The sequence below is a fragment of the Bos grunniens genome, chromosome 10 (genome assembly GCF_055505025.1).
Source record: "Bos grunniens cultivar Pamir isolate PY7600 chromosome 10, Bosgru_T2T1.0, whole genome shotgun sequence".
In the NCBI taxonomy this organism is placed as follows: domain Eukaryota; kingdom Metazoa; phylum Chordata; class Mammalia; order Artiodactyla; family Bovidae; genus Bos; species Bos grunniens.
In genome coordinates, this window is record NC_141174.1 from 11159971 (window position 1) to 11187942 (window position 27972).

General features: G+C 38.5%; 1 protein-coding gene across 46 annotated transcripts in view; it reads left to right on the plus strand.

The window, feature by feature from the left end:
• Positions 1-27972, plus strand: part of CEP128 (centrosomal protein 128) — a 481052-nt gene that overhangs the window by 138277 nt on the left and 314803 nt on the right. For 42 of the 46 annotated variants that reach the window (XR_015133909.1, XR_015133910.1, XM_086319370.1 and 39 more), the window contains one exon: positions 23973-24323. The exons of the other annotated variants lie outside the window; for them this stretch is intronic. Coding sequence is in view for 40 of the 42 variants with exons in the window: in XM_086319370.1 (XP_086175496.1) it covers positions 23973-24323 (351 nt within the window). In the remaining 2 variants the exon portion in view is untranslated. The remainder of the gene's footprint in view (positions 1-23972; positions 24324-27972) is intronic. 46 annotated transcript variants of the gene reach the window in all.

The window sequence follows — 27972 nt, forward strand, 5'->3', positions numbered from 1 at the left end:
GTTCTCCTCTAGGAGTTTTATAGTTTCTGGTCTTACGTTGAGATCTTTAATCCATTTTGAGTTTATTTTTGTGTATGGTGTTAGAAAGTGTTCTAGTTTCATTCTTTTACAAGTGGTTGACCAGATTTCCCAGCACCACTTGTTAAAGAGATTGTCTTTAATCCATTGTATATTCTTGCCTCCTTTGTCAAAGATAAGATGTCCATATGTGCGTGGATTTATCTCTACCAGGTCGGCTTTATCCCAGGCATGCAAGGATTCTTCATATCCGAAATCAATCAATGTAATACACCACATTAACAAATTGAAAAATAAAAACCATATGATTATCTCAATAGATGCAGAGAAAGCCTTTGACAAAATTCAACACCCATTTATGATAAAAACTCTCCAGAAAGCAGGAATAGAAGGAACATACCTCAACATAATAAAAGCTATATATGACAGACCCACAGCAAACATTATCCTCAATGGTGAAAAATTGAAAGCATTTCCTCTAAAGTTAGGAACAAGACAAGGGTGCCCACTTTCACCATTACTATTCAACATAGTTTTGGAAGTTTTGGCCACAGCAGTCAGAGCAGAAAAAGAAATAAAAGGAATCCAAATTGGAAAAGAAGAAGTAAAACTCTCACTATTTGCAGATGACATGATCCTCTACATAGAAAACCCTAAAGACTCCACCAGAAAATTACTAGAAGTAATCAATGACTATAGTAAAGTTGCAGGATATAAAATCAACACACAGAAATCCCTTGCATTCCTATACACTAATAATGAGAAAACAGAAAGAGAAATTAAGGAAACAATTCCATTCACCATTGCAACGGAAAGAATAAAATACTTAGGAATATATCTACCTAAAGAAACTAAAGACCTATATATAGAAAACTATAAAACACTGGTGAAAGAAATCAAAGAGGACACTAATAGGTGGAGAAATGTACCATGTTCATGGATTGGAAGAATCAATATAGTGAAAATGAGTATGCTACCCAAAGCAATTTATAGATTCAACGCAATCCCTATCAAGCTACCAACAGTATTCTTTACAGAGCTAGAACAAATAATTTCACAATTTGTATGGAAATACAAAAAACCTCGAATAGCCAAAGCGATCTTGAGAAAGAAGAATGGAACTGGAGGAATCAGCCTACCTGACTTCAGGCTCTACTACAAAGCCACAGTTATCAAGACAGTATGGTACTGGCACAAAGACAGAAATATAGATCAATGGAACAAAATAGAAATGGATTTTCTTATCCTTTGTTGCAAACAACAGAAGTGTTGAGCTCTCTGGTCATATGACCTTTCTCCTCAGTAGAACCTCTGTATCACTGCACTGGAGCTGAATTCAGGGACTATAATTTGCTCCCTTTGGAGTGATGCTCCAGCTCTTCAAGTATGGTGTTGGCTTAGAATGGTAGTAGTCTCTGATCTGAATTTGCCCCTTTGGTTATGGGCCCTTTACTATATTGTGTGAACTTTGGCAGGAGCAGTATAGACCTACCTTTTGCCCTACAAGTAGGAACTGGTTGGGGGCAAGGAGACTTTTCATTTGGCCATATCTTCTTGGGTTAGCACTTCTGATCTAGATTCCTGCCCCTCTGTGGGTGAATCTGTAGCCTTAGACTGGGAGCTGGGCAGGGGGAAAGTTCTGTCTTCTTAGCTATTCTTGCCTAGAGTGTTGCTTCAATCACACTGAGCTGGGGAATGGTATATTCAATACTATTAATATATTAAATAGATTGTGGCTTAGATGCCATGGCCTCTAATTATTCTTACCAAGATTTAATTGATTTTCTTAATTAAGTGTTTCTCCATTTGCTCTGTGCCATTAGGGCAATTTCTAGATGCTTTAAATGTTTCTTCTTTCTTTTTTTTTTTTTAAATTTTATTTTATTTTTAAACTTTACATAACTGTATTAGTTTTTTTTTTTTTACCAGTTAACTGATGATTTTGTTGAGAATGGGGTCTGAAGACCATCCCCATGGAAAAGAAATGCAAAAAAGCAAAATGGCTGTTCGAGGAGGCCTTACAAATAGCTGTGAAAAGGAGAGAAGCAAAAAGCAAAGGAGAAAAGGAAAGATATTCCCATTTGAATGCAGAGTTCCAAATAATAGCAAGGAGAGATAAGAAAGCCTTCCTCAGTAATCAGTGCAAAGAAATAGAGGAAAATAACAGAATGGGAAAGACTAGAGATCTCTTCAAGAAAATTAGAGATACCACGGGAACATTTCATGCAAAGATGGGCTCGATAAAGGACAGAAATGGTATGGACCTAACAGAAGCACAAGATAATAAGAAGAGGTGGCAAGAATGCACAGAAGAACTGTACAAAAAAGATCTTCATGACCCAGATAATCACGATGGTGTAATCACTGACCTAGAGCCAGACATCCTGGAATGTGAAGTCAAGTGGGTGTTAGAAAGCATCACTGCAAACAAAGCTAGTGGAGGTGATGGAATTCCAGTTGAGCTTTTTCAAATCCTAAAAGATGAAGCTGTGAAAGTGCTACACTCAATATGCCAGCAAATTTGGAAAACTCAGCAGTGGCCACAGGACTGGAAAAGGTCAGTTTTCATTCCAATCCCAAAGAAACGCAATGCCAAAGAATGCTCAAACTACCGCACAATTGCACTCATCTCACACGCTAGTAAAGTAATGCTCAAAATTCTCCAAGCCAGGCTTCAGCAATATGTGAACCGTGAACTTCCAGATGTTCAAGCTGGTTTTAGAAAAGGCAGAGGAACCAGAGATGAAATTGCCAACATCTGCTGGATCATGGAAAAAGCAAGAGAGTTCCAAAAAAACATCTATTTCTGGTTTATTGACTATGCCAAAGCCTTTGACTGTGTGGATCCCAATCAACTGTGGAAAATTCTGAAAGAGAGGGGAATACCAGAGCACGTGACCTGCCTCTTGAGAAACCTATATGCAGGTCAGGAAGCAACAGTTAGAATTGGACATGGAACAATAGTCTGGTTCCAAATAGGAAAAGGAGTACCTCAAGACTATATATTGTCACCTTGCTTGTTTAACTTATATGCAGAGTACATCATGAGAAACGCTGGACTGGAAGAAGTACAAGCTGGAATCAAGATTGCCGGGAGAAATATAAGTCACCTCAGATATGCAGATGACACCACCCTTATGGCAGAAAGTGAAGAGGGACTAAAAAGCCTCTTGATGAAAGTGAAAGCGGAGAGTGAAAAGTTGTCTTAAAGCTCAACATTCAGAAAACTAAGATCATGGCAACTGGGCCCATCACTTCATGGGAAATAGATGGGGAAACAGTGGAAACAGTGTCAGACTTTATTTTTTTTTGGCTCCAAAATCACTGCATATGGTGATTGCAGCCATGAAATTTAAAGCCGATTACTCCTTGGAAGGGAAGTTTTGATCAACCTAGATAGCATATTAAAAAGCAGAGACTTTACTTTGCCAACAAAGGTCCATCTAATCAAGGCTATGGTTTTTCCAGTGGTCACGTATGGATGTGAGAGTTGGATTCTGAAGAAAGCTGAACACCAAAGAATTGATGCTTTTGAACTGTGGTTTTGGAGAAGACTCTTGAGAGTCCCTTGGACTGCAAGGAGATCCAACTAGTCCAATCTAAAGGAGATCAGTCCTGGCTGTTCATTGGAAGGACTGATGCTGAGGCTGAAACTACAATACTTTGGCCACCTCATGGGAAGAGTTGACTCATTGGAAAGGACCATGATGCTGGGAGAGATTGGGGGCAGGATGAGAAGGGGACTACAGAGGATGAGATGGCTGGATGGCATCACTGACTCAATGCAGATGAATTTGAGTGAACTCCGGGAATTAGTGATGGACTAGGAGGCCTGCAATTGCAGGTGTCCTGCAATTCATGGGGTTGCAAAGAGTTGGACACCACTGAGAGATTGAACTGAACTGAGCCTCCTTACATTGCAATTTGGAAAGTCTTACTTCTTGATAGAAATTTTGTACCAATTAGGAAAAAAATACCCATTCTAACTCACAGAGAGACAAAATGATGGAAAATATGGAAACGCTTATGAAAGTTACATGGGACATAGTGAAGTTCTAATATATATGTTCTATTCAGTTCAGTTGCTTAGTCGTGTCCGACTCTTTGCAACCCCATGAACTGCAGCACGCCAGGCCTCCCTGTCCATCACCAACTCCTGAAGTCCACCGAAAGCCATGTCCAAGAGTCGGTGATGCCATCCAACCATGTATGTAATTGGAGTCTTAAAAGGAGAACAGGGACAGAAGCAATATTTGAAAAGACATCAGTTTATATAATTAAGAAGTGCTAAGAATTCCAAGCAGGGCAAATACAATGAAGATCACAACTAGACTTGTCATAGTAAAATTAGTAGAACCAAAGCAAAAGAGAAAGCCTCAAATGCAGCTAGAGGGGAAAGAAGACATATTACCATAAATGATCAAAATGGAAACCAGAAGAATAAAAAGATGTCTTCAAAGTACTAAAATAAAATAATTGCCAGTCTAGGTCCATACCCAGTGAAAATATTCTTCAGAAGTGAAGGTGAAGTAAAGATATTTCTCGAAAACAAGAGTTGATGAATTCAATTTTAGTAGACCCAATATGGTGTAGGTAATTTTTTGAAGGAGAAAGAACAAAGATGCAGCAGGGAATGAAGACCAATAAATGGGGTTAAATTTTCGGAAAAGCCTAAATGAATATTGGCCAATAACCAGTCATTGTAATATCTTATTCAAGTGATTTGGAAAATTAAAATTACATGAATAATACTGTTTTATTTGGGAACTATATATTAAGTTGAAGTGTTTTAAAATTTCTTGATTCTAAGATGAAAGAAATTGTAAAATTACTAGTCTACTTTATATATTAAGAAATGAAGGATACATATAGTAAGCTCTAGGATAAACACTAAAAGATGAGTCATGTATATATGTTTAATACAGGGAAAGAAAGTGAAAACAATTTTTAAAAATTAATTACTTTTAAAAGAAAACATAAGAGAATATCTTCACAATATTGGATAAAGAAAGATTTCTTACAAGGACACCGAAAGCATAAATTATAAATGACAAAAACATACAAATTTGATTTTGACAGTTCAAAATTTCTGCTTCACACTAAGTAACATTAGGAAAATGAAAGAAGCAAGTCACGCTGAAAGGAAGTATTTACAGGACATATATCCAGCATATTGTAGATAAATGACTAACATTAACAAGTGATGTATTTCAATTAAGACGAAAAGTCATGTGTCAAAAGAAATGAACTGTGAGCAGACCTTTAAAGCTGAACCAAAAACAAACAAAAAAATCCAATGAATCATTTTCAGTCACATTGCTCCTGCCAAACATATTGTCCTAACTATTTATTTTTATTGAGATCAAAAAATATTTTTTGCACTCTTGGTAAAATTTATGCAGCTTATTTTAAAAATTAGAAAAGAAAATATACGTAACCATCATTAGAAACAGGAAAAGTCCTATGCCTATAGATTAAAAGAGAAGGAGAATTAGAAAGAATATCAAGTGATTGCTCTAGATTAGCCCTTTTAGTAGTGATGGAGATGTTTTATGTTTGCGTTCTCTAGCACAGGTTAGCCGTATGTACCTGTTGGGCACATGAAATGAGGTTAATGTGACTAAACTTTTCATTTTCATTTTTAATTTTACTGAATTCTAATTTAAATATTGGTGGAAATTAACATGTGGCAATGTGATTCTTTGTTGTTGTTCAATGGCTGAGTCATGTCTGACTATTTGCGACCCCATGGACTACAGGATACCAGGCTTCCATGTCCTTCAGAATCTCTGAGAGTTTGCTCAAATTCATGTCCTTTGAGTCTGTGATGTAAAAACCGTCTCATCCTCTGTCACCCTCTTCTCCTTTTGCCTTCAGTCTTTCCCAGCATCAGGGTCTTTTCCAATGAGTCAGCTTTTTGAATCAGGTGGCCAAAGTATTGGAGCTTCAGCATCCATCCTTCCAATGAATATTCAGGGTTTGTTTCTTTTAGGATTGACTGGTTTGATCTCCTTGCAGTCCAAGGGACTCTCAAGAGTCTTCTTCAGCACCATAATTCAAAAGCATCAATTTTGTGGCACTCAGCCTTCTTTATGGTCCAGCTCTCATATCTGTACATGACTACTGGAAAAGCCATAGCCTTGAGTATATGGACCTTTGTCAGCAAGGTGATGGCTTTACTTTTTAATATGTTGTCTAAGTTTTTTATTGGAGAAGGGCATGGCAGCCCACTCTAGTATTCTTGCCTGGAGAAGCCCATGGACAGAGGAGCCTGGTGGGCTACAGTCCATGGGGTTGGGAAGAGTCGGACATGGCAAAAGCAGCTTAGCACAGCCCAAGGTTTTTTTTATAGCTTTCCTTCCAAGGAGCAAGTATCTTTTAATTTCATAGCTCCAGTCCCCATCTGCAGTGATTTTGGAACCCAAGAAAATAAAATCTGTCACTGTTTCTACTTTTTCCCCTTCTGTTTACCATGAAGTGATAGGACTAGATGCCACGATCTTCAGTTTTTCAATGTTGAGTTTAAGCGAAGTTTTTCACTCTCCTTTTTCACCTTCATCAAGAGGCTCTTTAGTTCCTTTTCACTTTGTGCTGTTAGAGTGGTATCATCTGCATATCTGAAGTTGTTTGTATTTCTATCAGGAATCTTGATTCCAGCTTGTGATTCATCCAACCCAGAATTTCACATGATGTACTCTTCATTGGAGTTAAATAAACAGGGTGACAATATACAGCCTTGTTGTACTCCTTTCCCAATTTTGAACCAGTCAGTTATTCCATGTAAGGTTCTAATTGTTGTTTCTTGACTCACATACAGTTTTCTCAGAAGACAGGTAAGGTGGTCTGGTAGTCTATCTCTTTTAAGAATTTTCCACAATTTGTTGTGATCCATACAGTCAAAGGCTTTTGAGTAGTCAGTGAAACAGAAGTAGATGTTTTTCTGAAATTCCCATGCTTTCTCTATGATCCAATGTGATTTAAGGTGTGATTAGATGTTGTGGTGGCTTCCCTGATAGCTCAGATGATAAAGAATCCGCCTGCAATGCTGGAGACCCTGCCCAGTTCGATTCCTGGGTTGGGAAGATCCCCTGGAGAAGGGATAGGCTACCCACTCCAGTATTCTTGGGCTTCCCTTGTGGCTCAGCTGGTAAAGAATCTGCCTGCAATGTGGGAGACTGGGGTTCAATCCCTGGGTTGGGAAGATCCCCTGGAGAAGGGAATGGCTACACATTCCAGTATTCTGGCCTGGAGAATTCCACAGACTGTATAGTCCACGGGGTCACAAAGAGTCGGACACGACTGAGCGACTTTCACTTTCACTTTCACTAGATGGTGTGAAATTGGGTTCAGAGTCCTATCTTGAATTCTCATTGATACAGTAATCACACTGATTTTACTTTGATTGCCTGAATACGGTCTGGCTATATGAGGGAAAGATTGTGGTTTGGGACTTTACTGAGGGGCTGATAATAGAAACATCCCTCAGAGCCATTCCTCTCTATGCCTCCTATAGTTCAAAAGGGGATTATTATTATTTTTCCTTTTTGTGATAAAATACACATAACAGAAAACTTTTCGTCTTACCCGTTTTTCAGTGTACAGTTCAGTGGCACTAAATACGTTCAGGTTGTGCAACCGTCTCAGTCCCCACCCCCACTGAAACTCTATACCCATTAACCAATTACTCCCCATTTTCCCCTCCCCCCCAACTCTGAAAATGACCATTATACTTTCTAGGATTACATACCTCATGTAAGTATAGTCACTTGGCTTTTGTCTTTTTGTGACTATTTCACATAACATAATGTCCTCAAGTTTCTTCCGTGTTGTAGCATATTGAAGAATGTCCTCCCTTTTTAAGGTTGAATAATATTCATTTTATGTTTATATATTGCTTATCCACACATCAGTTGAGTAATTGGCTTGCTTTGACATTTGGGTTATAAATAATGTCCATGGGTGCCCAAGCATCTCTTCAAAACCTGCTTCCAGTTTGGGGTACATACCCAGGAGAGAAATTGCTGGATCATATGTTAATTCTGTGTTTAATCTTTGAGGAACCACTGTCCTGTTCACCATGGCAACTATACCATCTTATATTCACACCAACAGTGCACAGTCTTCCAATTTCTCTGATGTTTGTTTTCTGTTTTTTGTTTTAAATAGTAGCCACCTGAATGGGTGTGAGGTGGTATCTCAAGGGATGGTTAGTTCAAAACAATATTTACTTTATTTAAAGAAATTAGGCCTCTTTTATCTTGTTTAGCTTTCCTTAGCTTCTCTTTTCTCTTCCTGTCTAAAATAGAATTGATTTCTCCCAATTGCACAAGGTTATTGTTTTGTATAAGATAATGCATCTGATCTGTTCCAAATAAACTGGAACACTCTATAATGATGCAGAGCAATAAAATTAAGTGTTATATTTACTTTCTCTTCACTGTATGTCATGTAATGTTGGGAATAATATTTCTTTAGCTGAAATATGTAATTCATCTTCATCCTGTCAGCGGCCACATCAGTATTGGTAAGTCACAGGTGAATGTCTTTCTCTGATACCTGCTTTGGCCTGTTGTATTTCACAGCAAGTGTGTAGTCACAGGTTGCTCCACCTCCAATAAGGGCTGTCCCAAATACCAATCTGCTTAAAGCCAAATGGTTTTATCCTATCTGTATTCAAATCTTCTTTTCCCAAACTGCATACTTTAGTTAAATACCAGAATTGCAGAGTTAAATGATCAGTCCAATAGAGTATGAAAAAAATTAAGAAAACACAAATGTACTTTGAGATGTGTGTTCCAGGGCCAGAATTCCTCTAGTGTGTGTTTCTGGGGCCTAGATGCTAATTATATGTCCCCTTGTATTTTAGGTTCAACACTGAAGAAATGTATATTTAAAACGTTCCATGTAGTGAACATCACAGCTAATGAAACAAAAGTTAATATTTTATTTCTTCACAAAGAGATGAATGTGTTTAATTAATTGAACATTATTTTCAGTACTTTGCTTAAGCTTAGTATCATGTTTCATTAAAAAGTACAAGGAAACTGTAGTTGTATGAAGCAGATATGTTCTCATAGGATTTGTGGAGAAAATCGTTTTTAATCACTGAGAAAGACTGAGGAACCTGTTATTTGGAATTAATGTCCTTTGTGTGTCTCTGCTTCACTGGATGAGAAGAATCTGATAATAGTATATGTGGTCAAAATTAGTATGATAGAAAAGACAGAAGGTTGTATTTTTAAAGGATGACCATTTGTGACATGGTTATGACAGTGGCCCCTAACATTTTATGTCACTGATCCCTCATTGAGAATTCAAATCAGTTTTTAAAGATTATTCATATGTGTTTTGCTTGAATTAAAAAAAAACGACTCAGTACATTCTACTTTCAACCTATCATGATTTTAAAAAAAAGTTTTAAATTGTATGATCCCAGTGAGTGATGGCCTAATTTAGCTGCATGTAAGTGTATTTTGGGGCTACCACACTTGTTTTGATTGATTTGAGTTCTTTTATTCCAAGAGAGTTGCCTTACGTCTTCTGACTGTGGAAAATTGATTACTTGTCTTCTCAGTATCAGTTCATAAAACACCTAAATTATCCTGAAATGAATGAGTTCATCAAGACATGCAAGAGTATGTCAAGCTAATTTCCCAATAAAGGTGAGTGGGGCATGGCTTAATTGAGAGTCTGAGAAATTCAGGTAAAATCCTATTAAATCTATTCTTTTGTTTACTCAGTAAAGGCAAAACTTTATAATATCAGTTAGAGTTTAGTGTAGGAAATAGGACTGCTTTAGGTATTTTATGCAATAGTTGTCTATGATATTGGCAACTGTGGGCCTGCCTTGGCTTCCGGGAAAGGATGGATAGCACCAAGGGGGAGATTCGCTGCAGAACAGAATACATTTAAAATCTTTTGTGACCTTGCCCAGGTGGCACTAGTGGTAAAGAATCCACCTGCCAATGCAGGAGATGTAAGAGACATGGGTTCAATCCCTGGGCTGGGAAGATCCCCTGGAGGAGGAAATGGCACCCCACTCAAGTATTCTTGCTGGGAGAATCCCTTGGACAGAAGAGCCTGTTGGGCTACAGTCCATGTGATTGCAAAGAGTTAGCCACTGCTGAGCCTCTGAACACACATAGCATATAACCTGGCTGGCCAGCAGCAAAAACCCACATTAGCAAGTAAATGGTCCCTGCCTCTCTTCCACATTCTAAATCTCTCTGCGTTGCATCTAATTTGCTCTGGAACCGAGCACAAGGGAGTACTGAGCATTTGGTTTTGTAACCTCCGTGGAATTAGGGGAGTTTATTAGGAAGCAGTGCCAGGGCCTGGCTGCTATTGGGTCATACCCAATAATGCAGTAATCGGGTTTTTCTTTTAGTTGAGAAACATGACTTTCACTTCTCTTCTTTCATAGCCTTTGAGCCTAGCCTTGTGTGATTCAGTGAATGCTGGTTGAGTTCTTGTTAGACCTAATAACACATTTACAAATATGCAATGTTATATTCAATCTGTAATTTCTTTGCAGGGCTTTTTTTTTTTTTTTTTTAAGCTTCCTGTCCATTTTAGTTTAGTTTTGTTGTTCAACCCTCAGTCGTGTCTGACTCTTTGTGGCCCCGTAGACTGCAGCACACTAGGCTTCACTGACCTTCACTATCTCTTGGAGTTTGTTCAAACTCATGTCCGTTGAGTCGGTGATGCCATCCAACCATCTGACCCTCTGTCATCCTCTGTCATCCTCTTCTCCTCCCGCCTTCAGTCTTTCCCAGCATCAGGGTCTTTCCCGATGAGTTGGCTCTTTGCATCAGATGGCCAGTTTTGTAGCTTCAGCATCAGTCCTTCCAATGAATATTCAGGACTGATTTCCTTTAGGATGGACTGGTTGGATCTCCTTGCAGTCCAAGGGACTCTCAAGAGTCTTCAACACCACAGTTCAAAAGCATCAGTTCTTCAGTGCTCATGCTTCTTCATGGTCCAACTCTCACATCCGTACATAACTACTGAAAAAGCTGCAGCTTTGACTCTAAGGACTTTTGTTGGTAAAGTAATGTCTCTGCTTTTTAATATGCTGTCTACGTTTAGTGTAACTTTTCTTCAAAGGAGCAAGCATCTTTTAACTTCATAACTGTCACCATCCACAGTGATTTTTGGAGCCCAAGAAAAAATTAAATCATGTATAAATGCAATTAACTGGTCACATGGAAATGAAAATATTCCAGCATGCTGGAATAGAGTTTAATTTCAGTAAAACAAAAAATATAAAATTTTATTTTATTTTTTCTGTACTTGAGCTTGTCATCTTCCTTTTTGGGCTGTTTGTACTCCTTTTGGGTTTAATGTTGTTATTTTCTTCAGTCCGTGTTTTCATCTTGTCCCTGCTTTAAGGAAGTCATATTTTAGACTAGAATTAGTGAACAGATGCTTTGTTCACATCATATTAAAGATGACTAATTGAATTCTATTTCAAAATGATTTTCTACTTGTGACTTATTTGCTGTTTATTAGCTTTAATGTCACTGTTTTTGTCCTTGTAATGAATTGAGCTTTATGCCTTAAAGATAATTTTTGCTTCAGTATATCGATTTGATATATTTAGACATTTCCTACTTTTATTCTATTGGGTTTCTAGAAGCTGTATTATAAAACAGATTATTCTGTTGTGGTTTACATGTTTTTAAATGATAAATACTATAATTAAGCACTGTGTTTCCAACCAAGGGTTTTTAAACCAAAATATTTTAGGCTTAAAATGAAGTTGTCATCAGTGCCAAGATGTAAAAGAGATATAATAGAAACACCATGTAATTTTATAGTATATGTGTTTGCTCTAGTACACTAAAAGGTGTGTATGTATATGTACAACTGTTGTGTTTTTTATTAGTAAGCATGAGCCTCACAAGTGATTATATTTCTATTTGGCTTGCCCTAATTTTTTTTCAAACATTACAGGAACAAATTATTTTGAATTCTTATGAAATGCTTTATTTGTGCGTATTTGTCAGAGGCGTCTTCTTGATCAGATTCTCTTATTAATCTTTTTCCTCTTCTTCATACTTGTTTCTGGATTCCCTGGTAGTTCAGCTGGTAAAGAATCTGCCTGCAATGTGGGAGACCCCGGTTCAATTCCTGGGTTGGGAAGATCCACTGGAGAAGAGATAGGCTACCCACTCCAATATTCTTGGGCTTCCCTGGTGACTCAACTGGTAAAGAATCCGTCTGTAATGTGGGAGACCTGGGTTTGATCTTGGGTTGGGAAGATCCCTTGGAGTACAGAAACAGCTACCACTCCAGTATTCTGGCCTGGAGAGTTCCTTGGACTGTATAATCAATGGGGTTGCAAAGGATTCGGACACGACTGAGAGACTTTCACTCATCCTCCTCTCAACCCTGTTTCTCCTACCAACACCAGTGTTAAGGACATGTCTTTCTTGATCAGATCAGATCAGATCAGTTGCTCAGTCATGTCCGACTCTTTGCGACCCCATGAATCACAGCACACCAGGCCTCCCTGTCCATCACCGACTCCCGGATTTCATTCAGACTCATGTCCATCGAGTCGGTGATGCCATCCAGCCATCTCATCCTCTGTCGTCCCCTTCTCCTCTTGCCCCCAATCCCTCCCAGCATCAGAGTCTTTTCCAGTGAGTCAACTCTTCGCATGAGGTGGCCAAAGTACTGGAGTTTCAGCTTTAGCATCATTCCTTCCAAAGAAATCCCAGGGCTGATCTCCTTCAGAATGGACTGGTTGGATCTTCTTGCAGTCCAAGGTTCTCTCAAGAGTCTTCTGCAACACCACAGTTCAAAAGCATCAATTCTTCGGCACTCAGCCTTCTTCACAGTCCAACTCTCACATCCATACATGACCACAGGAAAAACCATAGCCTTGACTAGACGAACCTTTGTTGGCAAAGTAATGTCTCTGCTTTTGAATATGCTATCTAGGTTAGTCATAACTTTGCTTCCAAGGAGTAAGTGTCTTTTAATTTCATGGCTGTAGTCACCATCTGCAGTGATTTTGGAGCCCAGAAAAATAAAGTCTGACATTTTTTCCACTGTTTCCCCATCTATTTCCCATGAAATGATGGGACCGGATGCCATGATCTTCGTTTTCTGAATGTTGAGCTTTAAGCCAACTTTTTCACTCTCCACTTTCACTTTCATCAAGAGGCTTTTGAGTTCCTCTTCACTTTCTGCCATAAGGGTGGTGTCATCTGTATATCTGAGGTTATTGATATTTCTCCTGGCAATCTTGATCCCAGCTTGTGTTTCTTCCAATCCAGCGTTTCTCATGATGTACTCTGCATATAAGTTAAATGAACAGGGTGACAATATACAGCCTTGACGTACTCCTTTTCCTAAGACGTCAAAGGCAAACAGGACAGGAGTGCTAGGCACGCTCTTGCCTTAGTGGTATTGGTCATTGTTTCAGTTTGGGATTGGCTGTCGTGAGCATTCATTTTCTCTCTGTCTCTTTCTCTCTCTTCCCCATCCTGCCCTTGCTTTCTCTGTCTAGTACATTCAGTAGCAGCCATTCAATCACCTTCTTTTTGTTCCCTTTGTCACTCCTTAATGTCGTTAGTTCAGGGGTCTTTCCTTTGGACAAATAATTATTGTTAGAAACCATTACTTAATTAGATAAAGACACTGAAAAGTGAAACGTAAGTATATATTTGGCAGCACAAATAGGGAAGGGAGACAAAATTTGAAATAGAGAAGAAGCAATTGCTTGCATATATCACATTTATTCAAAGTAATGGTTACATGTCTGTTTCCCCAACTCAGTTGTATGGATATCTGGAGTAGTAAAACATAGAACCATGCTGCTGATTCATTTTTGTGTCTTGGCAGCTTGGTTGTTGCTGAATGCAGTAAGTATTTATTGGACTGAATGGAAACATATCTGTATTTTCTTTAGAAAGTCTGACAAGTAGTTTTTTTTTTTTTTCCCTTTTCCTTTTCTAGTCTCTTAAATGCCACTGTTGGTTCTTGTCTATTTTAAACCAGCTCCATCAAATTTGTTGCTAAAACTAAACTCAGATGAGAGAAGAATTGGTTCTCAAAGTCCATTCCTGCTTCAAAAGGATGATCTTCAATTATTTTTAATGTTGCTATAATATTTTAATATCCTAACATTAGGATAATGTCCTTTGGTGATTATTCTTTCTCAAGCACATATCTGATCATGTTACTCCCTTGCTCAAAAACTACTGAGAGCTCAAACTGGATTTTAACATCCCCCCCAACCCTGATTTCTCAACTTATTTTCCAATCTTTTTTAGCCCTCTTGAGCATTACTGTTTTGGGAGGTGCAGGCAAAGAGTGAGTTTGCTAGTGATAGCATGCTTGTGAGAGATACAAGTGGGCAGGTGAAAAGTTGAGCTGTTACTCTTACTTGCCCGTGGGCAAGTGAGAAGTTGAGCTGTCGCTCTTTGTGAGCAGCCTCTGCTGGCTAGCTCATTCTGTGGCTCCTGCCCGTGCTGTCATTGGTCACAAGTGCTCACTTCCTTTCCACCGGTTACCAAATCTTTTTTTTCTTTACACTTTAGTTTGCCTGTTGTGTCCTTATATCTCCTTCTTTATAAGGTCTTGCTAATCAGAATATGTTCTCTTAAATTTAGTGACCTAACTCCTGTTTCTGTAGCTACCATGGTGCTTCCCACCGGCTCTCATGTTTGCCCTAATCAGTATTTCTCATTCAGTACTTTTCCTGGTTCTGTTTTAACCCACCTTATCCTGGGGTTCTTGTCTCTTTTTCAAAAAAAAGTTCTAGAAACATCTATGCATCTGGGATTGTATGATTCCTGTTCAGGATTTCCATCTGTCTTAGGAAGGAACATGGCAATTTATTTATTAAAAAAGATTGGTTGGTTGGTATCCAGTAATATGGTGAAGTGGAATCAATTTCAGTTTGAATAGTAGGGACCCTATGGCTAGTCCTTTCTCAGCTGAAAACTCGCTTCCTTATCTTGGATTGATCACTTTATCTTCCACTGCCTTCAGTTTCCTTATCTCTAAAGGTAGGTGTTGGATTGCCTCTCTAATTCTAAATTGTCTTTAGATAGTAATAAAAAGATATCCTGAAATGTGCCAGTGATTCTTCCACAGGCTTTATCTAAGTGATCTCGTGTAGGTTATCATTCTTCTGTGCTGTAGATGTTATTGAGTCTATTTTATGAATTTACATGTTACTTAGGTTCACAGACTGTAAGCAGTTCTTCTAAGGTCACAGACTGGCAGTGCTAGGATTTGAACTCAAGTCTGTTAGCCATATGCTTTCCATGGTATGCTACTGTCTCCCTGTAGGTATTACTTTTGAGGCTTTTAAGTCTAGCTGTTTTTTTTGGTACTGTTACAAGTTTTCACAAGAAGTACATAATACTATATGTGGAAATGTTTATTTTAAATTTATACCATTCACTGTAACCCACTCCAGTGTTCTTGCCTGGAGAATCCCATGGACAGAGGAGCCTGGTGGGCTATGATCCATAAGGTCACAAAGAGTCAGACACGACTGAAGCAACTGAACACCCATTTACTGTACCCTGGTTTATTTGGGGCCAGGTTTTCATTTTTAAATGTTCACTAAGGTGCCCAATCTTTTGTGTGTGTTGATTGTCAATTAAGAGTAGAGGAGAAATTGTATTTAATTGTATTTTAGTTACATCAGTGAACAAATGATCACTGTTACCACCTATACCATAGGTATAAGACCTTTTGTCCCTAATCCCTCATGGAAAATGTTTTAAATGTAGGCTTAACAATTCTTCATGAATATGAGAAATAGAAAGAAGGTGGGTGGAGAGATTTTTGTATGCCAGACAGAGCTGATTTCTTAATTCTGTAAATTTGCTCCATTATTCTCCTACCATATCCAATTTTTCCACTTTTGTACTTTCAAGCGATAAATATCCTTTTGTAATCAAAATATGTAAAATTATGTTCTTAGATGTGTGATCGGTTAAAGCTAGAGAGTATGGTGGGTCCTATCCATGTTATATTTTTAATAGAATCTCTCTTTTTCTTGGTCTAATTTGTGTTTTAATGCCTTATTCATATGAATGGGTTGTCTAGTTTTCTTAGAATTTGAATACAACCACTGCAGCTATTAAAAAGGGAGCCAGTGGCAGCCAAAGCCAATCAATTTTAAAGGGAGAGTGTTCTTTTCTACTATCTTCTATATGCATTATTTTACAGGTATTATTTATAGTTAATTATTTTTTAATTAAGAACTTATTTAGGGCCTTAATTTTTCCTTTCTGTTTGTCCTTTGGCCATTTTACTACCTGGAACAGAGGAATTAAGTTAGTAGACCTGAGGCAGCTTTCCTCAGGAGGGTCTGCTTGCAAGGTAGGTGTTTGTCTGGCATCCAGGAACTGGAGTGATAATCATTTCTCTACACTGATATGAAATCTTCCCCAAGTAATAAAGGTAGCTCACTGTGCTTGGACATTTTGTACAAACAAATGTGGTTTCTACTGAACACCTGCTTTGTTCCTAGGAGTCTGAGATTTTGATATACAATACTAGGCATTAGAACCCACCTGCAAATGCAGAAGACATAAGAGACATCACTCCCATCCCTGGGTCGGAAAGCTCCCCCGGAGGAGGGCGCGGCAGCCCTCTCCAGTTTTCTTGCCTGGAGAATCCCCATGGACAGAGGAACCTGGCGGCTATAGTCCATAGGGTCACAAAGAGTCGGACATGACTGAAGCGACTGAGCACCCACACGAGGCAGATAGTACCTAAGTGACCAGGCCCTAATTAAACCTTTGGGCACTGAGGCTCTAATGAGCTTCCCTGGTAAACAGCACTTCGCAAGGGTCAGAATTCACGGCTGGAAGAACTGAGCGTGTCTTGTGTGAGTCCCCTGGGAAGGAGGCTCCTGGGCACCTGGTTTCCACTGGCCTGCCCTGCGTGCCCTTTTCCTTTTGCTGGTTTTGCCTTGCTTCTTCTCACTCTAATAAGTCTTAGCATAAGTACAACTGTATGCTTCTAGTTCTGTGAATCCTAGCTGTCAGCAAACCTGAGACCCTTATACAGCTACCCATTAATATATTTTCCCATCTGAAGAAGGCAAGAGAAAAATCCATTCAAATGTATAAAGTTTTAGTAAATTGGAGCGTTCATAAATTTTTTGGTAATGTAACCTGAAGGAGATCAGAGCATGTTACCCCAAATTATGCCATGTTGGTGTATTGATTTTATTCAGCTGAGGCGCTTGAGAACAAAGGAGGTGCAGAAAAGGGGTCTGTGACCCCCTCATTGTACCTAAAAACAAGTCAGTATTTCCCATGAGGAAGGTGCCCTCCCTGTACCAGGAAAAGAAGAGCATTCTCATGAAGGAAAACTGGGAGTTGATGCCAAAATGGATCTGTACAAACAAACCTAAAATAACCCTTGCCGTTCAGTGGCTCAGCTGTGTCCATCTCCTTGCAATCCAATGGACTGCAGCACACCAGGCTTCCCTGTCCTGTATTACCTGGAGTTTGCTCAAGCTCATGTCCATTGAGTTGGTGGTGCCTTCCAACCGTCTCATCCCCTGTCATCCCCTTCTCCACCTGCCCTCAATCTTTCCCAGCATCAGGGTCTTTTCCAGTGAGTTGGCTCTTTGCACTAGGTGGCCAAAGTATTGGAGCTTCAGCATCAGTCCTCTTATCTTCCATTCATTTTCCCCATAGATTTCCTAGTCACTTTTCTATTATTAAATTCCTTTTCTTTTATCTTGTCATCTCTCCACAAATTCTTTATTAACAAGTATATAAGCTCTCAGTCCTAACCACTTCTTTGGATCTTCTTTTTTGCTGTGATGGCTCCTATGTATCGGAGAAGGCAGTGGCACCCCACTCCAGTACTCTTGCCTGGAAAATCCCATGGACAGAGGAGCCTGGTAGGCTGCAGTCCATGGGGTCGCTAAGAGTTGGACATGACTGAGCGACTTCCCTTTTATTTTTCACTTTCATGCATTGGAGAAGGAAATGGCAACCCACTCCAGTGTTCTTGCCTGGAGAATCCCAGGGATGGGGGAGCCTGGTAGGCTGCCGTCTATGGGGTCGCCAGAGTCGGACACGACTGAAGTGACTTAGCAGATTAAATAAAATTCATATTCTTTTCTCCTGTTAATCTATCTTCAGTTCAGTTCAGTTGCTCAGTCGTGTCTGACTGTTTGCGACCCCATGAATTGCAGCACGCCAGGCCTCCCTGTCCATCACCAACTCCCGGATTTCATTCAAACTCACGTCCATCGAGTCGGTGATGCCATCCATCCATCTCATCCTCTGTCGTCCCCTTCTCCTCCTGCCCCCAATCCCTCCCAGCATCATGAGTCTTTTCCAATGAGTCAACTCTTCTCATGAGGTGGCCAAAGTACTGGAGTTTCAGCTTTAGCATCAGTCCTTCCAGAGAATACCTAGGACTGATTTCCTTTAGAATGGACTGGTTGGATCTCCTTGCAGTCCAAGGGACTCTCAAGAGTCTTCTGTAACACCACAGTTCAAAAGCATCAATTCTTCGGCACTCAGCCTTCTTCACAGTCCAACTCTCACATCCATACATGACCACTGGAAAAACCATAGCCTTGACTAGATGGATCTTTGTTGGCAAAGTAATGTCTCTGCTTTTGAATACACTATCTAGGTTGGTCATAACTTTCCTTCCAAGGAGTAAGCGTCGTTTAATTTCATGGCTGCAGTCACCATCTGCGGTGATTTTGGAGCTTTTTGTTAGTTTAATTCTCAGGTCCAACCACAGACTCTGAAAGGTTTCCTATAGGATTCTCAAGTTTTCCCCTCCCCTCCTGCTGGAAGGAATTCTTGGTAAAAAGTATGTTTCTGTTACTTTGGTTTGTTCTTATCTTTGATGGTACTTATATAGTGGGAAATAAATAATGGGTTAATTAAGTGATATAAAATTTAACCGCCTGGTTTAGTAGCTGAGATAATTTTACACAGTTTAAATATATAAAAGGTTCTTCAGGGTAGAAGATGCTTCCAGGAATGTATGATAGTATTGTTGGAATTGAAAATAATCATAATGGAATAAATAATAAAATTGCTTTCCATTTAGTGTTTCACGCAGTACCTAGGATACTAATGTTTACTATATGTGCCTACCTTTGTAGCATTTATCCAGGCATTAATGATGTATGTGTACGCTTCACGTGTGCTCTGTGTATGTGTGTTTATTGGAGGAATTGTCTTGAGGGTTCTATAGAATAATCTTTTGATTGATGAGGGAGAAATGTTTATTATAACTAGATGATTCTGATGGGTTTTTCGAGGAAGATGGATTAAAGAGAATGTCAAAAAAGTGACTGAATAGACTCCACCAAGGAATGAGGAATGAATATAGGAAGGAATTCTCTGGTAAGTTTTACGTGAAGCATGATGCAGTCAGATTGACAGGAGCAAAGCAGTAGCAACAGTTTCCAGACTCAGGGCAGCTGGAGGCTGGTTCATGCTGTTCAGATTGAAACCTACTTTCCCATCAAGAGTGATAGCCACCTTGTTTATAGTAAGACCCACCCCTTTCTGTTCACTCTCACTCACACATCCAGTCAGTGCCACGGTGTTTTCACATATTCTTCAAAGTGAATTATTGTCTGTTATCTGTTAATATGAAAGTCTGCAGTTTTAAAATGTGAGAACAAAAGGAATTTATTTTGTTAAGCCCTGGGCTTGCATTTATTAATCCTGTGCCTACTCTTGTTGCTCTGTAATTAACAGAGGATAAATAATGCTGGATTTATTTTAATTCTGGATTCAAAAGAGTTGCTGGAGAAATTTGAAGAATTTCATCTACTCTTGGGTCCTTTGTAAATTTGAGACAATCTAATTGTCTCAATCAAATTGTCTCAAACTTTACTTCTGTTTGTCAGCTTTTAAACATTTCTCTCTTGTTCATGTTCTCTTTTCTTACAGCAGCTATTTCTGACTCTCTCACTGTGTTTAAATACACAAGTGCAGCTCCATTTTTACCCTCCCTCAGTGGAGATTTACTGCTGTTTTAATAGGACTGTCTTTTTGTTAGGAGTTGGGCATCCAGTGAATTCACTTTTTTGATGTGCTAAAATTAAGATGCCTATGGGATTATCAAGTGTAGAGGGTCATTATGCAACTAGATATTTAAAAATCTGGAATTAAGATCAGCCTGGGTCTGAATTAGGAATCACTTAAATCTCTGTTTACCTACATGCTTATTTACCACCAAAGACGTTTTATAGATGGAATGATGCTTAATACTAGAACCCTGTACAGGTATCTCTATTTAAAAGCCAAATAGTTGAAGAGGCCCAGGAAAGGAGATTATGAAAGAAAAAGGAGAACTAGTGAAGAGTGTATTATGAAAGTCAAGGAAGAAGAAACACGGGAAGAAGAAGTGATTGGCAGTGTCACATGCAACAACGATAGTAGGAAAGATTTGTAGAGCCTGCTGTATTTGGCTTTAGGTTATCTTTGGGGATCTTGATGAGAGTTATTTTAATTGTGTGATCAGGCTGGAAACCAGAGCCAGTGAATTGAGAAGTGGATTGGAAATAAGATTGTGGGGCATCAGTGTGGACTGCTCTTTGCAGAAGTTTTTAACTGGAAGAGGACAGGATGCTGGTTAGAAGATCATGTCAGATTGATAAAGGTTTTTTGTTTGTTACACTTAAAAAATTAGTTTTTTGTTTTGGTTTTAAAGATGAGAATAGTAGATAAGAATGATATAGTAGGAAAAGAGAAGGCATAACTGGGGTGATGAAGTCCTTGATGGATGTGGAAGGAAGGAACCCAGGTAGGCTCATTTGTCTGAAGAAGAAAGGTCCCTTTTCCTTAACCACTGGGAAGATTTCAGGATGGTACATGTAGGAAATTTGGGGGGTGTCTTGCCTAATAGCCTCAGTGTTATTTTTCAGGGGGAGAGCTAGATTATTATGTATGCCACAGTGAGTGAAAAAGCTGGTAGGTTCAGAGAGAGCACACCAGACCAGGTAGGGGCATGCTGAAGAATTTCTGGGCACCGAGGGTGGCTTTCAGTGTCTCATCAAGTTCCCTGATACTCATTTGTGATTTTCCTTGGAGGACTCAGTAACCTGATATGGGAAATAGGAGATTTTTTCTTAGGTCCTACAGAGATGTTGGTTTTGCTATTCGAGTTCAGTAGGTGAATAGGTTTAAAAGGAGTTTGAGATGTAAGCAGGAGAGTGGCTAAAGCGAAATAAGTAAGTTAGGTTAAAGAGCCTGAATCTCAAGCCAGTAAAAGGAATCTCATCTCATCTTGGCAATGAAGAGCAAATGTATTAGGAGAAAAGGGAATTGGGCAGATGGGTAGATAAAGCCAAAGGAGGAGATAATGGGGGAAAGGGGGTTGGATATACTCTTGCTTCAAAGGTGACGGTTCTGAAAAAAAAAAAAAAAAAAAACCACTAGGATAGGTCTATAGGAGTGAGTGACTGTGGACACGTGGAGTTAGGGTCCATCTGGAAGTCTGAAAGCTTGGTAAAGAGTTGAAAACGTGGGCTCTGGACTCAGACTGTCTGAGTCTGAATTCTGTGCCCTTACTTCTTAGGTATGTGATCTCGGGCAAGTTGCAAGTGGTGATTGACTGTTACTCAAATCAAGATAATAAGAGTGCCTTACTTTAGTTTTATGGTGGGATGGAGTGAAGTAATTCATATAAAGCATTTGTACTATCCCTTGCCCAACTTAACTGCTCAGTAAACCTTAGTTGTAGTCATTGTCGTTGCTGTTACCATTATTACTGGCTCTGTCTCATTTAGATTGCAATTCTTTTTTTAAAAATTAATTATTTTAATTGGAGGCTAATAACTGTACAGTATTATGTGTTATTTTTGCCATACATTGACATGAATCAGCCATGGTTGTACATGTGTCCCCCATCCTGAATCCCCCTCCCGCCTCCCTCCCCATCCCCTCCCTCAGGGTCATCCCAGTGCACCCATCGAACTTGGACTGGTATAGATCTCAACTCTTATGTCACCGCCTAAGAGAGACCCTCCCCAGCCACACTGTAAAATATAAACGCGTTCAAATAAATGTCCATCATATTTTAGCACCTTGTACTACCACTGTTGTAATTTAGTTGTTAGTGGGAATATCTCCCCACGTAGATTATCATCTTCTTTGGTGTTGAAGCCAGATCTTATTAACCTTTTTATAAACTATGTGCCTAACACATCAGAAGTATAACCATTTTCCTAAGTCTTTGTTGTGGGTGGAAAAATGGATCTCTCTGTTGATGTAGAAACCACTTGAATACTGCTTGTTTAATAAAGTTGATTTCTGGTGTAGTGGTAAAACTTTTAGATCAGGGCAAAAGGGTAAACCACTATCACTAGGGTTTTCTGATCTCATTTTAGAATTTTCCGCACAAACAAGTGCACAGTTCTCATTTTACTGTTTTGTTTGGAGGGATAAAGGAGTGACTCATTGCTTCCAAGCTGCGTTGGATTTAGCAAACTGAGCAAATGCAAACCTCTTGTTTTCGAGGCATTATTTATATGTTGTTGCCATAATGTCAAATCATGACTTTAATCATGAGAGAAACGATATTTAACTTGATTTGAGCTACAGTTGAGGGATGCTGAATGTGGAACTGATAATCTGCTGTTAGAGGAGGTTTGTAAGTGTTTCCAGTCTGTTTATAGGTGCTTTAGGACCGTGTAGGTGATATTTTATTGTTTGTCCAGCTCACAGTCATTTTAGCTTCCTGAACCCAATCTTACTTGAACATATGACCTTTTCGTGTTACTTTTGTAACCACAGGTATTTGAAACTAAGGCTCAGGAGGAGCAGCTTATGAGATGCATCGTAGGCACTTGTTTCTGAACTTCTCACTGGCTTCCAGAGCTTTACAAGAGTGGCTTAACGTTAATGATGATAACATTCTTTTATTTGTATAAAACGTTATATAATGTACTCTCATTTTTGAAGTTAAAAAATCAGTATTTGCTCACCACTCTTCTCAAATTAAAAATGCATTTGAATCATGATGATTTAGCGTAAGTTCCAAGTGTGTTATTGACCAACTCTGGTTTGGGGAGGGGGCTCCCCTGGTGGCTCAATTGGTGAAGAATCTGCCTGCCAATTCAGGAGAAACTGGTTCCCTCCTGGGTCGGGAAGATCTCCTGGAGAAGGAAATGGCAACCCACTCCAGTATTCTTGCCTGGGAAATCTCATGGACTGAGGAGGCTGGCGGGCTACAGTCCATAGGGTCACAAGAGTTGGACCTGACTTAGTGGCTAAATGACTGCTACCACTGGTTTAGAGAAACTAGATTTTAAGAGTTCAAGTTCTTTTCTTGAATAGGTAAGTATTAAATTCCATGTAAATTTAAGTTTATAAATTGAAAATCTGTCCTTCATTGATTTGTATAGCTTGAGATAAGTTCATCAACTTATAACATTATGTATTTCCAGTCAAATAACCTATCTATAAGTAATTTATCACTTTTAAATGGACTTTCATATTACAGTATCGTCTATACTGGTGATTCTATCATCAATGTTCTTTTTTTGTTACAGATTTTTATTTTATTATCACAAAATTTTATTTGCTGTCAGAAAGTGAAGCATTATGTATAATGGCATATAATTGCTCTGACAATCTGACAAATTCTAAAACATTGACATTTCTTTCATTGTACAAGACACTAGATTCTTACTAAAGTAATACATGTTGTTTTTCTCATCAACGAGGCTTTCTGTTTTAGTGACAGTCAATTGGGGAAAAAAACAGTTTCCCTTCTTGAATAATGCAGTAGTCTAAAAATGAAAATATTTTTATAACAAATTACTCTCAATTAATATGATCATGAAATACATGGGGAAGGATCATATTTTCTAGATGGATTGCTAATTTGATGACATTAGTGACTCCTGTTTGATGATATATTATACATCCAATGTAAACAAGAACATGTTCCTGATCCTTCACATGCTTTATTCCTAGAATTTAACCCGTGAATTGGAGAACAGGGAAAAACAGCAGCTAGAGATGTTGGATGAACTGACGGAGATCCAGAAGCACTTTGAGACGTGTGATGCCAAACACAAGCGCGCTGACCTGCAGATCACGAAGCTGACTCAGCACGCCGAGGAGGCCACCAAGCAGGCCGAGCAATACCTTCTGGAGTTCCAGCAGTCTGAGGGCCTGAGACAGGAGGCAGAGAAGAGGAGAGAGGAGCTGAAGCTGAAAGCTCAGGAGTCCATTAGGCAGTGGAAGCTTAAGCATAAGAAGTTAGAACGCACGCTGGAGAAACAATCTGAAAGTCTCGATCAACTGTCAGAGAAGAATAATCAGGTACAAAAGCCACATTCCTGAGGAATGATTTCTGCTGTGACCAACCATTCACTCATTTGTCCTTTGAACAAACTCTTGAGTGCTGTGCTGTGTGTGTGACCTATCAAGAGGTTCTTGATAGAAGAGTCTCTGTGTCTTGACTATCTCAAGGTACAAAGATAAAATCTTTGTACAGCTTTTGTAGTAGTTTAACATTCTGTGGCTTTGCAGAGTTAACCCTTAAAACAGATCCACTCTCCTCATCTATTTTAGTGTTTAGTTCCCCAGCGCTCCCCGTGCTGAGTTGATTAGTCGTGTCTGATTCTTTGTGAACCCATGGACTGTAGCCAGCCAGGCTCCTCTGTCCATGGGAGTGGGTTGCCCTGCCCTAATTGGAAATTATTCTTTAATATCCAAATGGAAGAAAATCACAAAATCTTCCTTAATATCACATGTCTTTTCCTCCAGTGAATGTATTTTAAAATCTCATTTATTTGTATGTCTCAACTTCAGTATTGGTTGGAAAGAGGCATTTAAGATGCAGTTATTACTGCTGGACCATTTTCTGGCAGCAACTGTAATTTTAGTTAAGTGAGTAACACTGATAATCTCACTGAGCAATATTGTCAAATCTCAAGCCTCTTGAAGACTTTTGTGCTCCTTCGATAGCAACAAAAAGCATTTCATTGATCTGTGTATACATTTAACGTCATCTTTTCTCTTGTATAATCAGTTATTTTAAATGGAATTTATGCTCCTGTGTTGATTCTCAACTATATCTTTGCATTGAATTAAACCCAGATGTTTATAAGATAATAAGCAGGAAAGTCATGATTGATTTTTATCCATGTTTAGTCTTGGTTTATCACTTCTGCATTGTCATTTGTCACTTGTCAAGAACTCTGTTTCAGAAGAATAATCATTTGGATAAGTTGACTTTCTTTCAAAAGAAAGCAAAATGTAGGGCATTTACACCTATAAAATCAATTGTCAGCACTTAAGAATGACGGATGCTTGTTTCATGACAGATGAGCTGTCATGGACACGATGCTTGTATTTTTACATACGAATTTCTTGGAGATATAAAATATGGAGAAAGTGATCACTTTTCATTGACTGTGGAATGCTTTTCACTTTAACCCACCTGACACTTAATAGGTGACTCGTTGCCCCAAGGTAAAGCCCTTCTGAAGCTTTCAGACTTGAATCTGAATTGATTTGATCCCAGGAGATTGGTCTACCTAGATTATTCTGTTGTCAGCCTGGTTTGGCAATTGGTTCAATGAGTCTGCCTATAACGGAGGTAGGGAGAGAGAAGAGTGGTTGGGGAAATTGACTGATTGAGAGCCATCTGGGGATTTTACTTAATGAGAGGAAATTTAGAAGGGTCCATGTCATCAGACAGTACCTTAATCCAGGAGAGTTTTCTCGATTGAGCTCTTTAAATATTAAAAATTGTTAAACAATCACTTCCCAGAATACTCCTGCTAAAATTATTTTTATCACTTAGCATTGCTAATGATAAGCAAAGAAGTAGTTTTAAAGTGATTGCCACAGTTAGGGTAGTATTACAATTATCACAGCAGGCATTGTAATTTCCACTTTAAAAGCCTTAAAAATTAATGCAGCATGTTGCAGTTAGAGCAATGGTTAATCAAAGAAGAAAGGGTAACAGATATTCTACTGCAAATTCAAGTGTCCAGTAAGTCTGTGATATGGAAATACATTGTAAATCACTTTGGAAAAAGTATATCTTTAATACCTTACTGAATAATGCCTCTGAAGAATATTTAATTTTGAATAAAACAGAAAACCACGTTAGGGCAGTAGTAAGACAGTCTACTCACATTTTGTGTTTTTGGGACGAATTACTTTCCAAAAGTGACTCCAGGGTATATTTGGAAGTGTATGTTAAGGTGAAAATGATACTGGTTTACAAATAAAGCATGTTATAGAGAATGGATTAATTGTTTAATAAGTAACTTTATTGAGCCCTTTCATGTGCTCAACAGATGCAGTCTTTGCATTTTCAAAATAGTTCCTTGCCTACTTCCATCTATCTTTTTCCAGGTTCACTTATTTTCTGCTTTAAGATGTGCCACTTAAAATTCATTAGAAAGCCAAAAGCTTTTATTCTCTTAACTATTGCTCTTATTTTTTTTTCCTGCTTTTTACATTACATTATGAAATCTTGGTAAGATGTCAGATATATATCATATTACAAAACTGTTTCATTATTGAAGCATATGGCACATCAAATAAATAGCATATCATTGCAGAAAATATCCAGACAGGTCAGTATGTATACTTTTCTTAAAAGACACTGACATGAATGGTTACATCAGGGAATCATGATATTCTTCAGAGATACATAGATGGCGTAACATTCTATCATTATATATAACATTCACTAGAAGGCCTAGCATTCTATTGATATAAATAATCTAGTCAAGAATTAGGATTTTTTGCCTTTTTTCCTTTAAAGTGCTTTTGAAGTCATTGGTTTTTATATGTACTTTAAAAATAATAAGGAAAAAATTTCAATTTGGGTTTTGATCATAATGTATGCTTTTCTGAATGTTTCCAAATTCATGTTTGTTTGTTTGTTTTTTTTTTAACATGGATAATGGGAGTGATTCTTAGGTTGTGTTTTTTCTTATTGAATTGGCAGGATAATTGACTTGCCCATGTATTGAGCTTTTTCCTTGATAATATTTGACTTCGAGAATCTTAAATTGCCATCTTTTCCTTCTGTGTATTGCTTTCATGCTGAGGGAAATAAAAGAGCTGTATGTAATATATACTATCTTTTCAAATGTGAATTTCTTAATGGTTGAAAAGTAAGGAGGATCAGTGCTAAAGTGCACACTTTCTAAATGTGTGTGCAGTCTTGTCATAAGCAATTTAAGAAAGGCTAGAGTACTGATATGTTAGTATAACCCGGCAGTCTTTCTGCATGTTTCCTTCCATGCAGAAAAATAACTTTTGTTTTCTTTAAAAATTTTTCTTGTCTACCTTTTGGTTCCTTAAAAAAAAGGAAAAAGAACTGTACATACTTGATAGGCCTTTGAGGAGTTGATTCCTGTTCCTATAAATCCATGGTTTTAAGCAGTATCATTCCTTTGGCATCACACCACCCATTTTCAATCCTCCTCTCATAATCTTCCCCTATAGCTCTTCTTCAGTGGAAACAGTGTTCAGTTAGAACATTCCCTTCCCATTTTTCCTGACTGCTACTATGTCTCCATTAAGCCTCCACTTTTCTCAAGAATTTTCACCCCTGGCTTCCCTTCAACCTGTTTCATTATATATAATTTTGCTATTATCATTGGTGATCTCCAAGTTTAAGTCAGCAGCCCATTGGTCTCTGTGTTTTTATATTTCACTAACTTCCTATTGTATAGTGACCTTCAAATCACTCTGCAGGTAATTTCTGTGGCTAAAATTTGTCATCATCTATAATTTGTGTTCAGATCTTTAGTTCTAAAATTTCAGTCTCTTATTGTCCACATTAGTTTTATTCCTTTCTCCTCTTTTAACTATTACCATCGGAGTTTCATCTTCCTACATTCCATTGGTTGACCAACTGTTTCTTGAAATCAGTTTTTTTTCCTTCTCAGACTGGACTTCATGAAAAGCTAATCTGGTGACATGTTCACCGGCATCTTCA